Source organism: Pezoporus flaviventris, unplaced genomic scaffold (assembly GCF_033815535.1).
Source record: "Pezoporus flaviventris isolate CSIRO_AGI_PZ_B2104156 unplaced genomic scaffold, CSIRO_AGI_Pfla_v1 ptg000031l, whole genome shotgun sequence".
NCBI lineage: Eukaryota > Metazoa > Chordata > Aves > Psittaciformes > Psittacidae > Pezoporus > Pezoporus flaviventris.
This window is the reverse complement of record NW_026892579.1, coordinates 17,635,189-17,652,859: the sequence shown is the minus strand read 5'-3', so window position 1 is coordinate 17,652,859 and position 17,671 is coordinate 17,635,189. Positions and strand designations below refer to the sequence as shown.

Sequence of the window (17,671 nt, the reverse complement as noted above, 5' to 3'; positions counted from 1 at the left end):
GGACCCTGACACACTTGAGAGGCAGGCCCTTGCAAACCTCATGAACAAGGCCAAGTGCAAGATTCTACATGGGTCATAAATACATGCATAAATACAGGCTGGGCAGAAAATGGACTAGGAGCCACCCTGAGGACAAGGACTGGGAGGTGCTGGTTGACAAGAAGCTCAACATGACCCAGCAGCAACGTACTTCTTCAGGCTGAACAGCTCCAACTCTCAGCCTGTCACTTCCTCATGATAAAAGAAACAAAATCCTCCTGTTTTCAGCAGAACAAAACCACACTGAATGAAAAGACACTAAAATGCCCATTGTATTCTGCTAGAAATAAAGTCCTGAGAGAGAAGCTCACTAATCTTTGTAAAAATTGAAGAACACATACCATTTTTGCTAAATCAATGCTGCTGAGAGCAGCATTCTCTAGACAATTAAAATTCATAGAGTTCTCTGTGCCCTAAATTTTATCAAAACTTCTTATATAGTCTAAAATAAGTATTTAACTTCTAGGAAAGGGACATTATAAACCACAAAAGACATAGTTATGGAAACTGAGAAGCTTTACACAACATGTTAGCTCAGGTTTGACATTAGAAACACCCTCACTATCATATCTGACTGAGACCATTCCAAACTTTACAGCTAGAAGTTATGCAGTCGTGCAGTCAACATACACAGTGAATTTATAAGTCACTTAAATTTATTTGACTGTTAGAAGAAATCTTCACTTTAGTTCCTTTGCCTTTTTATCCCACCAGTTACACATCCTCCTCCCTGGTCACAACAATTGGGTCAACTTCTCCGTTTCCTCATTTATTGACCTATCTGCTTTAATTTTCTTTCTTCTTTGTGTTCCTTGTCATGTTCAGCCCTATCATTCAGCCTCTCTCACTCACTATTAACCCTTCCACATTAACTTGTAATCTTCCTCTGTACAGACTGATTATGCAAATCCTAATTTTGGATGATCTTAATGCAAAAATCTACCATCAACATAAGTTTTGCAAAACACCAAGCATGCTTCAAAGGTTTTATAACTTTGTCACTCCCATCCCAATACATCCACTCACTCATTACATGAAGAATGTAATTAACTTTCCTTAGCCAAGGCATTCAAGAAAAGGACCTTCACTGACAAAAGAGTCAAGGGATACAAAAGAAAACTACCATCCTTTATGAGATGCCAGGAAAAGAGAATAGAGTTGGAAGACAGTGCTTGAAGGTTAAGATCATTTCCTGTAGGATCTGATTAGAGACTGCATATTTGCACTGAAGACTCTCATGTTCTCTATCTTAAGAAGAGAAAACAAACACATTCATTCTCTTCTCAGCAGTGGTCCTTGATTTAGTGTCTGATTTGCATTTTGATTTCCTTCTGAGCAACCATAATACATTCCTGTTCATCATCAAGAAAAGACACTGTTTAGTCAGCATCCCCTGCAGCATTTGAAGACCTTTACACAGCTGTGGAAGGGATAAGAATTATAATAGAGACCATTTACTGTCACTTCTAAAGATCAAACCCAGATCTTTAGAAGTATTTAGATGCCCAACTTCTACAAATTCCAGTTTGTATCACTGAGAAACAGTTTATATGTCAACAAACAAACAAGATGCTTGCTAAGTCTAGAAGACGGCAGTGAATTCCTATTTGATTCAAATTTTGGGCAATTTTATAATCAGATTATGACAACGTCTCTTTTTTGTCATTTCATTTTGGTCTTGTTTAAATACATTAATTCACTTCAAATTTGTCAAATAGTTTTGGAAAGTGCATATTAAAAACCATTTTCCAAATTAGTTACCTGTATAACAGATGTTTTTTCTTCAGGCTGAAAAATATGTAAAAATTCTAAAAATAACAGCCCAGTATGTGAGAATATCAAGTGGATAAATCCAAGAGAAGTCAAAGTGAAAAACATAAACCGCCACATTTCCAACATATACATGCTCTCATTTTGGCACATTTGAATCCTAGAGCATGCCAGTGGAAATGCTACCCTTAATTTAGTCTAATTTTCTGTGACAGGAAGCTATCGACTCAATAGGTGACAGCAGTCACTAATAATGTACAACCATGGTATGCTTAGACTGAGCACCAATTAGGAAGGCTAGACTCTGTAACATGCACAAGGTTAAGAAACGGAGACCTGAATAAAACAAAACAGTAAAATCCACAATCAAAAAACACAAGACCAAAAACATCACCACCCTAAAAAGTAACTGTCTTCTGTTTCCAAGAACAATTACGCCGGGTCAAGGCATCCATTTCACCTAGTATCTCATTACCAAAACAGATGCCTAGGAAAGTGTTAAAACAATGACAATGACAATCCATCACTGGATTATTCTCCCCACCTACAAGCTATAGCTCAGCAACTACCTGAACCAGAGACATTACTCTTCCTTTTGAGCTGCTGTCTCTATAACCACTTGCAGTATGGATGATTTTAATAATATCACTGTTCTGCATGTACATCTAGAAGGGGTTTAACTAACATGAATCAATAGGAGACTAAAAGACACTGCTGAGACACTTCTCATGTCTCTCCTTCAGTATCTTGCTAGCACTTTCCATGGGAAAACCAAAATGAACTGGGTTTTCTGTGGGTATAAAAAGCAGGTACGTCCAGACACGGCAATGACAAGGAAGTAAGGCTGAAACAACCTGATCACTTCAGATCTAGAAGTTCAGAGAAAGCTCTTTTCATCAAGTACTGAGGTGTTACCACAATACAAGAATGTGAAAATGTGCCATTCTGATTAAGCATAAAACCAGAAAGTGGCAGAAAATCACCAAGATTTAAAGAAGTAAACTGGAAAATAATGGGAGATGTAGATCAATTCACCTCATTCAGGATGAAGGGTCCTGTTAACCTGAATGAACCCAATCTCACCAAGAGAAGAGCTCCAAGCCTCATTGGTACTTGTATTTGAGCTCACCTGGAAATTCTACATGCCAGAGCCATAAGACAAGAGCGACCAAACACTTGATGAGCATCAGTCCGCAGAAGCCAGACAAACCTTGCCCAGCAACATCATTACTATTACACTATCAGATGGGAATAAAGTCATGCACAGATGCTAAGAAATTTGACTGAAATGCTAATTAAAACCAGACTATAACACACCTCAGAGACAATACCAACATCAAACTCTAAAAAATTCTCTATAAAGGTGTTAGATGTCTTTGAATATAAAATAGCAAAATAACAGGAGAGAAAACTCATGGTGTATTATGACTTTTGGTAAATTGTTCACTCTAAAGACCTAAAAATCGGGTGAACTAATATAAGAATACATTACAATAAAGCAGCCAAAGAAATGAACCAAGCACTTTTTTTTGTGCAGTAACTTCTTGTGGATGATCACACTGAATGGAAAAGAATTACCTTGCAGTTACTGAATAAACAAACACACAAGCAATGATGGCACAGCAGATGACATGCTGATGACCTGTATTCTTGCTTACTCTATGCTGCTATTTTTGAGAAGCCATGGCTTAAAGGACAGACAAACAAACAAAAGAGACACCTTCTAGAGATCAAGAACTTGCTGAGAAGTAAAACAAAGAATAGAGTCATTAGTCTATTTTTGTTGGGGCCAAAGGCTAACAATTTAGGCTATCAAATCTCTTATTAGATACAAAGCAATGCATTTGCCAGTGATCAGGAAAAAGAGATAATGGAGACAACACAGCAATGCTGCTATTTAACTGAGTCAAGTTCAGAGAAATATAAGGAACTCAAGGGAAACCAGCAAACATACAAAATGAACAACCAACATTAAATACTGACATGCCAAATAATGCATACTGATGGGAAGATTAAGCCTGAGATGTCTCAATAGGTTCTAAATAAACTCGTAAACACTCATCAGGGTCTTCAGTTTCACAATCAAATGTAAAAAAACAGAAGATGATGATGTAGAAATATGGGATAGAAAAATGTAAGAACTGTAACTACTAAGCAAATCATGGCATAGTACCATCTAGAACAGCAGCAACTGCTGAGTTTTGTAAAAATACCTTTAAATTACTGCAGACAGAAACATGATAGAAGTAAGAACTAGAAAACATTGTAGGGAGAAGACTAGGGGTTGCAATTGCTTATCTTGTAAAGAAGAACTTGAGAAAAGCAGAAACAGCAAAGCTTGTTTATTTTACCTCATACCAGGCAGCAAGAGAAACATTCATCCTCAGTCAATATGGTAGTTAACTCACCATCAAAAAATGTGTTTACGTGAGGCCTAATTCACTGCCACCAGATGCAGCAAGACTAGATACCTACCAACAATCGAGACAGTGTATTACAGGTAAGAATATCCAAGATGACGGCAATCACCAACACATGCGTGAAACACACATGAAACTCTGGAGCACAATGTTTAAACATCTTCCAGCTAAGCAGCTTAGGAATGCACCAGTGACTAACAGGTCACTGTCGGCCCAGTAACAGACCAACACTCATAATCATCGGAGCCTTCAGGAAAAGAAAGCAACCAAGGAAGAGGCTGTAAAGGGAACCGGTCAGGGCTGAGATACGGCTCCACTTCAGGAGCTTCTGCACACCCGGCTGCCGTCTCGCTCATTAGACGTAACGGGTGGGAAAAATCTTAGTGCAAAGTCAGAACTCAGCATTTAGGCTCCTGAGAGCAGGAGAGGGCCCATACCCCTGCAAGAGGGTCGGGAGAATCGGTCCCAAGAATTGCACCAGCCGAACAGAAAGTGAGCCTCTGCGCTGAAGGCAGAGCCCTGCTGCCGGCTGGGCTTTAAGTAGAACAGCTGTCCTACGGGAAGGCAGCTCCAGGACAAGCACCGGCCCAGGGAGCGCATGGGGGAAACAGTCCCGCACCAGCACCGCCGCGGCACAAGTCAAAGAGAGCCCGGAGGGGCTTCAGTGGCCCCAAGGGAGCCACCGCCCGTCCCACGACGCTGCGGAAAAGAGGGGACCGGCGGGCACAGAAGAGAAGCGGCGGGCGAGGGGGCGCCCCCGCTGGTAACAGACCGCCGCCCCGGGCAGGGCGGAACCGGGCAAGGCAAGGCAAGGCAAGACAGGGCAGGGCAGGGCAGGACCGGGCTGGGCCGGGCCGCGCCGGGCGCTCACCTGCCACGGGCTGTCCCCTCCTGGGGCAGTGGAGCCAGCGCGGCGGGATCTTGTTGTAGGACATGGCGGGGCCCGGGCGGCCGCTGCCCACCCGCCGGGGAAAGGAAGGGAGGAAAAAGACGCGGGGAGCGGGTCGGCCTCAGGGCGCTCAACGGCCCCTCGCCCGCGGCGCCTTCATTCAGACCCAGCTCCGCCTCAGCCGCCGCCAGCCCACAATGCACCGCAGGCGCCGCTTCCGCTTCCGGGCCGCGGCCCGCGGCTGCCCGCCGCAGGCGGGGTTGGGGCGTCAGGCCCATCTGCGCTTCAGGGGTAGTGGAAGAGTTGGGAAGAGCGGGCCGGGCCGCGCCGCGTCGGTGTAGTGCCGGGGTCTGTAGCTCCACAAGCCAGAGGTGCTGGTTGGTTTCTTGTCTCTGAAAAAGGCATGTTGGGGCGGGAAAGGTTTCCGGTGGAAAGCGAGGTTTTCGTTGGAAGAGGACGGCCCTACGGGTCCTCAGCTTGGAGAGGAGGTAGCCAGGCCGCGTCACAGGCCTCTCCGAGCCAAAGCAGTGGGAGCTGGGCTGGAGGTTTTGGAGGGATCGTTTGTCCGGAGCTTCCGGACTCCCTGGGAAAGGCTGTTGCCCATGTGGAGAGTTTATGTGGGCGTAAGAGAGACTGGGTAGGAACTAGAAAGAGAAAGTAGTTGAAGGCTGTTAAATGACTGTGTCAGGCTCAGAAAACGTCATGAGCTGAAAATAGCAAGAGGCTTGGACAGACGTGTTTGCTGTGCTTTTGGTTTTCTATTGATGTTTGCAAATAGCTGAGACTGGAGGTGGAAATAGATGGATCTCTGTGCCAGCTAATCGTGGAACTGTACTAGCCTGCGTGTAATAGATACGCTACTATAACGGAGATGCCCCTGTACTGGTGTCATGGTTTGAGCCCAGCCAGCAGCTAAGTACCACGCAGCCACTTGCTCACCTTCCCCCACCAGTGGGATGGGGTGGAGAAGCAGCGGGAATAAAAGGTAAAACCCCATGGGTTGAGAGAAAAACGGTTTAATAATTTAAAGTAAAATAATAATATAATGATAATAAAATTAAATAGAGATGAACTAATAAGCCCTGCACTTCCCCCTCAAAAATCCAAATAAGTGATGCACAATACAATTGCTCCCCACCCACTGACCTATACCCAGCCCAACCCGAGCAGCAGGTGACTGTTTCCTGCTGCATTTTATCACTCTAGATTTTATTAGACATAGTTTCTTCCATAGAATATCCTTTCATACTAATTGAAGTAGTCAATTAAGTGGTTTGCATATCTGAGTCATTGGGTTCTCATACTACGTTAGAAGTTTCTGACTGTCCTCTAGGGCTTTTGTGATCTTCAGATACTAGTTTTCTAATTCTAGATAAAATTTAAAATCTTGCTACATCGAAGGACTATTTTAGTCCTTTCCTTAACTGTTAAATGCACTTACATTAAAACATTACTTAATTATGTTTGAAATAAGGTGCTGACTTTTCCGATACAGAACAAACAAGCAGCAGTTAGACACCAGGTGGTGCTGAAGACCAGCTAGAAAAGAAAGTGAGAGTGCAAGGGGTGTTCAGAAAGAGCAAGAAGCAAAGGACTCCGTTTCTTATTTCAGTAAATTAGGAGCAACATACATTAACATCAGTGGTATGGCACAATTAGGAACAAAACCATTTCAGAGGTAAAGAATAGTACAAAAACATATGAATGAGCAATAATATCAAGATTCTGATACGCATTTAAAACAAACCAGCTACAGAGCAAAAACGCTGCATGAATATGTTATAGTTAAACTGGGAGGATACATACATCTGGCTTTATTTAGCAATGCACAAGGCAGATAAAATTAGAATTTTTAAATATAAGGTAGGGAGTTGAATGAAGCATAAATGAAGCAAAATGAGCTTAGCCAAGTATCATCCGTAGTTCAGCATTTTGGTGGTTCTGAGCCGAGTTGAGGAAGTCCCTCTGACTAGCTGGTCAGCAGAGCACCTTCACAACACTAGGGCTTTTCCTGAGTTGTGATACTTGAGTCTGTTTGCCACATGCCTTCTTGCTCCACATCAGTTACTAAAAAATGATGACAGTTTGAAGCCAGTTGTTGAATGAGAAAGGAGGAAGCAGTGTCACAGCTTCTGTGGAGTAAGATGAGTGTTGCTGTGTTGATCAGTTGATGGTGACATGGGAGTTGTGGTTTTCATCTGGATTTTAAAAGTGAGTATGCTATAAATAGGACATTAGGAATGGGATACAGGACAGAGAATACTGAAGCAGGGAATAATTCCTGTTGCTGTCTTCATTGTTCAGTGTATTCCTTAGCGAATTTTACATGGGGAAAATTCAGTCACCCAAAAGACCAGCGTTCTCCAGATTATTCCAGACAATAGAGTATTCATGTTTGAGACTGTGTTGCTGCATTGCCTCCCACAGATAAAACACAGATTTCAAGCAACTCTATTTACTCTTAACTTGATCTTGTGCTTTGTGACATGTCCTTATGGTCTGGAAAACTCAGTTATTAACAGCTGTGCATAAATAGTTTAGGCTGGACTTTGTCACGTGAGATGTTTTGAAGCAGTTTACGCAGGCACGGGACGATGTTCGCGTGTGACACCAGACAGCCTTTGTGAATGGGCATACTTTCCTGCCTTTGTAACATTAGGAGTAAAGATGATTTTTTCCTGGTGTAACTGCAGAGGGCAGAGGTGTATTCATGTCACCTTCACAAGACGACAAAGCTGTGTCTGAGCAAGGAGCACATAGGTGGCTGTGGTGCTCGTTGCAGGGATTGCTTTGAGAAAGCAACTGTTTAGCAGTCTATGAAAAAAAATGATACTTTTCTCTGTATCAGTTCTCTTTCATCTAGAGGCATTCAGATGCCTGTATTCTCACTCTGGTTTCAGCCCACCAATTTAAATGCTTTTCCTGGCAGAGAAGACACTATGATCAGGAAGTCATTTTCCCAATTCTGCCTTTGTGCCATGGGTACATTGACTTCTTTGGTTTCAGCTCATTGTTTCAGATAGTGGAGAGCTGCATTTGTGTTCTCCCTTGACTTAAACCCATCAAAATAATACCACACACTACCCCCACACACACACTTTAACACTTTCCTAATTACAAACTGAACATTTACTCAAATTATTGCTGATGAATAATTTTACACATTTATTGTCATATATTGTAAGTAGCTAGACAATTTAACTTACTTGTTCTCTTGTTCTGTGCAAAGTGGATAAATTATGTATTTTGCCTGAAGGATGAACATGTGGTGTTGCCCTCTTCTATACTGACATAGGTCAACAATGCTATTACTATTCTCTTTCAGTATAACATTATTTTCCACGTGTTCATAAAGTAATAAAGTAAAAAGAAAATAAAAACATCCCTTAGGATGTTCTGTGAAGCAGACGTTTCTGACTCTTATTTGGTAAATACATTTTCTTAAAAAGCAAAGATCAAACATATTATTTGCTAACCTGAGACTACCACAGGATTCAAGTGAAAGTAATTATGAAAGAAGCTAACTGTATGCAAACATGATTCATACAGTATTATTTTTCCACTTTGGGTATAGGTGTTCACCTGTAAAGAAACTCAATGCTACAAATTTGTAAGTTACCATATATGGAACAGAGGAAAATGTATTTTTATGCTTTATTTACTGATTCAATGAATTAATTTCTTGCTTATTGGTTTTAATGTTCATGGCAAACTGACTTATGACAAAATGGATGACTATTTCAGTGTTCCTTTATGACTGATATACTTTCAGTGTGCATGAAACTTTCAGGGGAGGGGTGAGTACTGTCTAAATCTGAAGAAATATTTTAACTTCTTTGGTACTGTAGTCATATTTTATGCCAATAATACTTAGATTCTAATAGTATCAGAAGCTAAACCAAAATTAAAAAACAGTAGAGTGAGAACATACTTTGAGAAATTAAAAGTTAGTATTATGTTTGCTTATAGTTAAGTTCTCTAATACATACATAGGCTTCCAAATTTAAAAAGGCTAAGTATGTACTCAAAAAAAATGCTAGGAGCTCAACACTTTTTAACTTACTTGTTCGGTGTCAACAAATAATTAAGAACCTAACTTCTGAGACAAATTATTTTTCTGCTGCAATATATTTAAGAAAATAAAATGTCATTTACAGTGTTCTTCCTATAGAAAGCTTTGAGAGGACATCATAAACAAAAATACCAGTCTGTAGTCTTCACAACATTAGGGGGCACCATGATCTCACAGACTTAAAATGATGTAAGCTTAAGTACAAATACTTTTCCTGCCCAAAGTAAACAGGAAACAGCATAAAATAGCAAAATCAACTCCTGGAGTCACTCCCTAGTGTGAGAGTATGATACAGTTCTTAATAAAATTTCCAACAGAAGACAACCCAGACTTTTAGTAGAACACAGACTACACCCTCCTTTCTGTAAGAGTAATGAAACTGACTAATGGATGCAGTATAAGCAGCTTGCTTTCAAGTCTTTATTTAAATCTTAAATTTTCCTTCACGGTTTCATTCTGGAAATACAACATTTTCAGCTCAAGCATCAGTTCAACCGGTAAAGTAAATCTGTGTACAGGCAGGGAGCACGCAGATGCAGCTGCTTTAAATCCCTGGCACTGAATTTGGTGTCATGCTTAGGATAATCACCATAAGGTATCAGACTACATCACCAAACGTCTGTGCTGTAATGATGACATATAAATGTAACACCAGTACAGCAGCCATTAACAGTTTCAGCTCTGACATGCAGACATGGCGGATGGTTTACTTAGCAGGTGTTGTACTTAGCAGATCTGTCTGGGAAGGAACTGGGAAAACGTGTGCCTGTGCAACGGGAAGAAGGTGTCTGTCTGTCCAAAGGGTTGCTGTTCATCTAAAAGGACTACAGCTGTGACTTCAAGCACTTAGTAGGCCTGAAAAACAAGATGCCTTGCTAATTGTTCCCCTGCAGCTGAAATGATGGTGTGCTTGATGGAACAGATAAGAAGCTGGACAGCAAACGTATAAGCAAGATGCCTGTCATTCCTGGAAGACTAACACTGGTCTCCCTAGAGTTCTTATGGTTTGACCTAGACATCTGAGGCCTTACTCACATCAGATGTGAAGTATGATTTTCAATGGAAATCTACACTATAAGAAACAGCCGCATGTAACATTTAAGAATATACAGTCTACTGCACAAAATGAAATAATATGGTAGTAGTGTGCTTTGAGTATGGATAAAGTTAATCAACCAACTAACATTTCACAATGGAAAATGACTAGCAGTAGGCAAAAGCATGACATAATATACAAGAAACTCATTTGATTTATGCAAGTGGAAAGCATGACTCATAGTCTTTGGATCTGGGCTGGGGAGTGACTGGATTCCACAAAGTAAAACAGTGTTCTATTGCTACACTTTCTAGTTTCTCTACTGCCTGAATATGGATACCTTAGTAAAAATCTTGCCCTGAATTGAGTCTGTGGTTAAAACTAATGGAGTAACTGAGGTCCTGATTAGTGATGGAGGCAGACTAAGACAGTCAATAACTACTGCAGGGTTATCACTCCTCTACAGCCTGAAATAACTGAGAAAGGGTCAGCGTTTCAGCCTACAAAGCTGCGTACGTGATGATGAAGTTTTGGGTTGCTATACTGGCAGAAATCTTTTTCTCATGTGATCAGTCATACAAAGAAAATATCATTACCCATAGGCACTCTCTCAGACCTTTTGCATTATAAGTTTGTACCTATAGATATGTATACTATGGATATACATGAATATAAAGCCTGTGAAGAATAATGCATGTATGAGCTATAATCTAGTACCAGAGAACATACATACAGACCTCATTTTATTTATATGGCTTTATTATACAAAACATGTGCAACTACTGTGCAAATGTAAATGAAGACTCATTCTCTTTCTTGAAGTGTTTGCAGTCCTGCAGATACAGCAAGAAACTGGCCAAAGACAAAGGAAAGAAATAAAGCAAAGTGATCCGCCTGGCAGCCACACAGGCTTTATAAAAGTCAAATCTGAACATAATTTATATTGTATACAAATTAAGTTATGAAAAATGTGTATGCATTTATATACATATAAAATCAGATGCGCAAATGTTGCCCTTGAGAGGTTAGTTTTGCTTTCTGTTGGTATGGGAATGAGCTTTACAAGAACAAATACTATTCCTTCCCAAAAATGTCTCACTCGAAATAGAGAGCAAAAGGAATATCCTAGCATATACACCTGCAGCATCACTGATCTAGCAAAACTTAATATATTGGCAGATGTCATTGTAGACCATGATGTTGTACAGGTTGTAAATTCACATCTTGCAAGCATTCCTTAAAGAAAGGATAAGATTTCTTTTTTTTTTTCTTCATTTGAAATATTTTTCTCATTCTCTAGAAATATTCTTTTACACTTTTACCACTTTAGGCTTCATAGCACAGTGGCAACTTATGATGGACATTCTGGGATAAACTGTGAGAACAAAGTGCCTGTGGTCCATTGCTATTCACACAACTACAGTTGAAGCCATGCCGCTTCTTCCCAACGCTGGTTTTACCTACTGTAACTAGGCTGAGATTAATGCAAAGAAAACCCAAACCTTTGTACTCAAACCTTTGCTCAGTATGAAATCGTCCTTGTCCAGATGGACTTTCAGCGAGTTACTCACAGTGATTAAGGTCCTTGAGAAAGGGAAGGAGGTACAAAGATGACTCTGTACTTGCCTGAAATGAATTTCCTATATTTCCAAGTAGTTTGAAGTTTAGGGTTTTGGCTAAATCTTTATGCACAGTGCAGGCTGTTACTGGAAAATGTTACACTTCTTCAGAAAAGTCACTTTGTGAGTTCCTGTACCTACCTCTGCTCTACAGAAACTGCTTTTCAAAAGTCCCTTTGGGGAGGAAAATCTCCACATAACCTTCCATGTACTGGGAGCTAAATCTGCTAAAATGAGTTTAGTAGTGTATTTTTTACTATAATTGGATGTTTTGTCAGAAACCTGCCATGTGACGTGTTCTAAGCTTTCTAAACTTCAGGGGAAGACTTTTATCAGCCTCTGTAGACAATGGTTGAGGCCCTTCCTATACATGTTCTCTAACATGGAAAATCAGAAAAACATGCCAGCAAAAGCTGGTACACAACAGCAGAGAGTCACAAATCAAACTGATTTATTAAATGTAAATTACTGAATGGTGATGCAGAGTTTCAAATGAGTAGAAACAGTAAGGACACAATGCTCATTATACACAAGGTGATGATGGTTTAAAATAGCAAGCCTGTTCTGAACTTTTGCGTCTCAGATGCAAAATCGGATTACCACAGAGGGAGCAGATAAAATGAAAAGATGAGGCAGTTTTGTCCTGAAACACAGCCCACTTCATTATTTTCTATTCTTCTCTACACTGCAGTATGTACCAGCTTCAAAATGGGTAGAGCTGTTGCTAGGTAATGCTTTTTACCCACTCGGTAGCTGAAGTTTCAGCCACACAAGGAAGAGTGTTTATATATCTGACAGCATAAAATTAAAATCGAAGGCATTGTTTAATGACTGTTTCCAGTACATCCCTACTCCTAGCCATGGGCCTCTTTCCTGGGAGCAACCCAACCACCAGCACATGCAATGCACTTTTGTAGGCTGTAGGTCAACGTGATTTAAGTGGTAGCAGCTGCAAGCCCTCCCAGAGCACTCTCCTTATCTCAGCTGTGCGATCAGGCTCGCACACTCTTTCTTCTGCCATGTTGATTCCTCCCTTGTGCTGAGCAACTGCCTGTGCAGTGGAACAAAGCAGAGAATCGATGCAGCCAGAAGGCAGACAAGCTTCCCCCTCCCTCTTTGCTGGGCTCAGCTGGGTTGAGTTCCTCGCTCTGGTTCATTCTGCAGCTGCATAAGCAGTATGGATAAATTCAAGAGGGAAGTGCATCAGATGGTCAGGAAAAAAAGGTGGGCAGGGCAGCGGCAGGAAAAGGAAAGGGGCTGTACATGCTGCCTTAACACATAGCTGGTATTGCCACAAAGTATCAAAACATAACCTTGATTCTTCTTAGATTTGTGATCTGTCAAGGATCTGAAGGAAATCTGGGTCAGCTTTATGTGTAAAGCTAAACTAATAAAAGAACACAACTGACATTATTAATCCAGATGTGGAAATAAACATTTTGCTCATACTTTAAGGGGGAAAAAACTGCATGGGAATTTTACTGCTGTATTTTTTAGTATTTCCAATGTGGAAAAGACCAAAACAAAGTTAAAACTCAGGGCAGCTCTTGGAACCACAGTCAGCAAGCTCAGGTTACATTTACCATTGTTCCTAATCTAGCTGTGTTTTTTTCCATCTGTTACTGACACCCACTGTCATAAAGAAGCTTTTTTACCTTTGGGTGGCAAAACCACATGTACAAAACCTGGTAATTTCTCTTTCTTTTTTTTATAGAGTGTGAGCTACAAAGGATGGTTCAATTACATTCACCATCTATTTAATGCTAAGTATTATTTTCTTCTACATGAACCATGAAATCCAAAGGCATGATAAATAAATGTGTACCCAGTCTCGACAGTAGTAATCACCTCAGAGATAAAGTAATCTCTGTCACTGAAGGAGACAGTGGCTGCAGTGAGTACTTGCCAGCTCCGCAGATCCACCTGGGCAGATAGATCTATGGTAATACAGGCAACTTACCACCTAACCTATTTATTCTTTCTTCCTACTTCTCAAGAAGCAACCTGGAGCCAGGCTTGCAGAGCTCCCTGTGGGATCTCAGATCCTTTTCAGCCCTAGGGCCATGCCACTTTTGTAGCAGCTCACAAAAACATTCTTCTCTTGCAGTGAGAATTCACTTTCAACCGTGCCTGCTACCAATAGGTTTCCAAAGCACAGCCAAGTATTTCAGCCTGCTAGCACACTGTCTGTGCCAGTGCGATGTATGCACAAACTGTCTTTGTTGATTTAGTTTCCTAGAGGTAGCTTAAAACAGCAGTGCAACCTAGAAAAATGATCCACTAACCAGAAGGAAAGCTGGGAATGGAAAAAAGGGCTCAGTTGTGGCATTCCCTGAAGGAACTAGTAAGAAATGAAAAGGGATCAGAAGGAAAGAAAAAGCTAATAAAGAAAATGATATAACAGAGAAAGCTTTTGATGTGACTCCTGTGTTTGCATCACCGAGCTCCCTTTTCACAGAAGTAATTCATACCATTAAAGGTACACTATCTAGCAGGCAGCAGTGACAAGTCATGCTGCTGAAGGTACGTTGTGGAAGGAGAAGTTGATTGCCTATGTTCAACATAGGAAAGGGTTTTTTCCAAAGTATTATACAAATGACTATCAGCAAGATATTTATGAATTAATGTCTCGCTTACAGATTCATAGAGAAACAAATGTAGGTTTGTCTCAGTCCTTGTTTTGTCTGTTAGTGAAACGGGGCTGTTTCCGAGACAAAATGTTCATGCCTGTCTGGAAGCACAGCTCGTAAATAACCAAGGACGAAGGCTATGTACATGCGATTTCAAAACCCCAAATGCTGATGAATTAATGCTGCAACCAGAAATTTCTACAGTGCTGTGTAAATTCCAGTAGTCATCAACAAGTTACACAATTTTTCTGGTTTACATTAACACATAGGGGAAACATGTTCCATGACTCCTACTTCACTGGATGTCCAAACAGTTACGTCACTTACCCACGGTTCAGTTAAGAGTGTAAGAAAAGGACCCTGACATTTAGTTGGACTGAAGCCTGCAGGCATTGCTGGTAGGAATTTTAATAATACTTCTTAAGAACTACCTAGTTGACCATTATTAAGCCTTGAATTTTAACAACTTCTAAGCTAGAGTTTTTACAGCTATTCAACTCAGTACAGCCCAACATTAGTTTTTGTTTTAAAACAAATTAATCCTTTGGTTCTGACTTTGTCCACCGACTGTGCATCACTGAGAGTAAGGAAAGAAGAATCTTGTTAAAAAGGAATTTATTTGCCATACTAAAGTATGTGTATCTGAATCTTAGTGAACAAATGGGAGAAAGTGGTTGGCATATCCTGTTCTCCTAATATTCAAGCCCATCCCTCTTTGCCACTGTTCCTTTCCAAGGTTTGTGTCAAGTAATAAATATAACACATTCTATTTTTAATTTCTACATAAATATATACAGATCTCAGTAAAGTCAGTGAGGGCCCTGTGTGTGTACAAGCAAAAAGGAAGGCAGGGAGACCATAATCCCACTTAGCAGTAGTCTTACTCCAGTATTTCCTTAATCTTTCTATGATTAAAAGGACAAACAACACAGTTTGCTTTGGTGTCTTGCACGCATTTTACAAATATTGCATCACCTCACCATGTCACATGGTATTTGGTATTCTGTAACCCTGTCCTCAAGAGCCTGTGTAAGCAACAGCCGATTTGATTTTCCCACCCCTGACCAGATACATCATAGCACACAGTTATACTAGCATAATTTTGCAAGTAGTTTGTTCAGTTTTATTTGCATTTGTTGGCATATTATTAAAATAGATCAGAACCAGGTCATAAGATTGAGCTTTCTTCTGTTATAGATGTTTAATTTTCCTGTAATGCTTTCTGTTTAGTATAATAAGTAGAAATCTGCTCTGTAGTTTCTACCTTGTCTGCTCCTGAAGGTTAATTTATAAAACAGACAATTGGTGGTGCATATTCTGGATGCGAGGAGCATTGCAAATGACAGCAGCATGGAAATCATTGCACAAGTAAGCATAAGGTAATGTATGGAGGTATTTTAAAGGATAAAGGAATGGGTGACATCAAATGAGAATAGGTCAGCTGGCAGCAGAAGCGAGCTTCAGCCAGGACTTGCAGACAACCATTTTGAATTTGAGGCAGAACAGGGACAGAAAACAGCAAGGGCAGCTGAAAGAGGACGTAACTGAGCCAAGTAAGAAAGCTGGTGTCTTGGTAGTATAACACCACTGATGGAGCAACTCATGCAACTGAAGACAGAAGATAAGCAGGATCAAATAAAAATGCTGAAATCTGATGAGGTCTGGAACAAGGTTTTCACAGGGGAAAGACAGCACAGCTGGTGGCTGTGGAAAACAGTGAGCAGGGGGTTGACACCGTTATAACCTTCCAGTGCTCTCAGCAAACAAAAGCAAGCTGATGACAAAGGAGCAGGAGAAATGAAAGGCTCCCAGTTGCACATCTCTTTCTTTAAAGAGGGAAACAAAACCAAACTAGATCCATATCATCAACTATAAATGGCAGGAGGGAAGAGTTTTGGAAAACGGAAAATCCCCATGTTGCTCAGTGGTAAGAAACTCCCCTCCCCTTCCAGCTGAGGACACGTCACTGGAAAGTCCCGGCCTGGGAAAAAAAATCCACCAAGTAAACAAACTGCTTAGGCAGCAAAATGTTCTGACTTTAAAGGGTTTTATTTTCAGGTTAGCATTTCCTTGCACGGCAGCAGTTCAAGTTCAGACAAGAAGAATCTCATTAGAGTGAAAGTGGCTGGTAAACTTCACTCCTGATATTATGCCATAGACAGAAAACTAATTTATTAAAAAGCTAAGATTTCCACTTGGGATTTTTCTGGATTTTCTGCTACCGAGTGTTGTCAAACAATCCCAGTGACAAACCAGATACCCAGGATTATTACGTAACTGTGAAATTAGCAGTGATTGTCTAGCAAGTTTGCAGGGCTTTTTCCCCTTCATTTACAGGTACTTCCAGACAAGGAAGCTGAAGGTAAAGTGCTTCCTAACCACTTACTGGTTATGGCTCTTTGTCTCACAAGCCAGTTCAATGCTGGGAATTCTTCCATCACTGCCCACAATGAAAACAAGGAAAAAGCATGGTAGGTCACACAGAGACAAGAAATGCAGCATTGGACAAAATCCTGGGATTCTTCCCTTACTAACTAGCATTTATGATAATAAAAATATTGACATAAATTATTACCCTTCTTTGAAATAAATCAACTCTCAACAAAGATACTTCACAGTAATTAATCACGGCAACATTAACTTGAATTCTGGGACCAATTACAGTGACAGCACTTTCTAGGAAAACAATCAAGATAGTTTTAACTCTGCTTCTCTGCTCTCCCAGTTAATGAATGTTGCTGCATCCTGACCAATGCACACAGCAGCCCAACCCTGCTAACAACCAACAGATCCCAGTTTTCCGAGTGTTGTGTAGACTGCCCCATTTCCAACTCTGTCAATATTATAATTAAAATGTAGTATTTAATTTTCTTTAAACTCAGGTTCCCTTAAGTCTCACTAGGATTCAACACTACTGGGGGGGGGGCGCATCTGAAGCACATTATCCTTGACAGCCAGTAACTATTATTTAGGAAACTGTCAAACTATTTACATCCTCTCGGATTTGGGAAGAGCTCAATCAGCAGTCTTGGAGGCAGGAGGGGAAGGGGCTTTTTATAGCTTTTTATTCTGGTTTGGGTTTTTTGCATTGCTTCTAATGTGTATAAACAGTAGGACGGAATCAGAACAGCAGGAAGCTTTGAAATTTTGATCCTTTATCATTTTTCCTGTTATGAGATAAGGGCATAGTGCTACA

The 17,671-nt window shown here is 40.6% G+C and overlaps 1 protein-coding gene across 3 annotated transcripts in view; it reads right to left on the bottom strand.

The window, feature by feature from the left end:
• Positions 1-5,333, bottom strand: part of RNGTT (RNA guanylyltransferase and 5'-phosphatase) — a 190,679-nt gene extending 185,346 nt beyond the window's left edge. For 2 of the 3 annotated variants that reach the window (XM_061460307.1, XM_061460308.1), the window contains exon 1: positions 5,101-5,333. Coding sequence is in view for 2 of the 3 variants with exons in the window: in XM_061460308.1 (XP_061316292.1) it covers positions 5,101-5,164 (64 nt within the window). In the remaining variant the exon portion in view is untranslated. The remainder of the gene's footprint in view (positions 1-5,100) is intronic. The other variant, XM_061460306.1, reaches the window with a different exon arrangement.
• Positions 5,334-17,671: the final 12,338 nt, after the last annotated feature.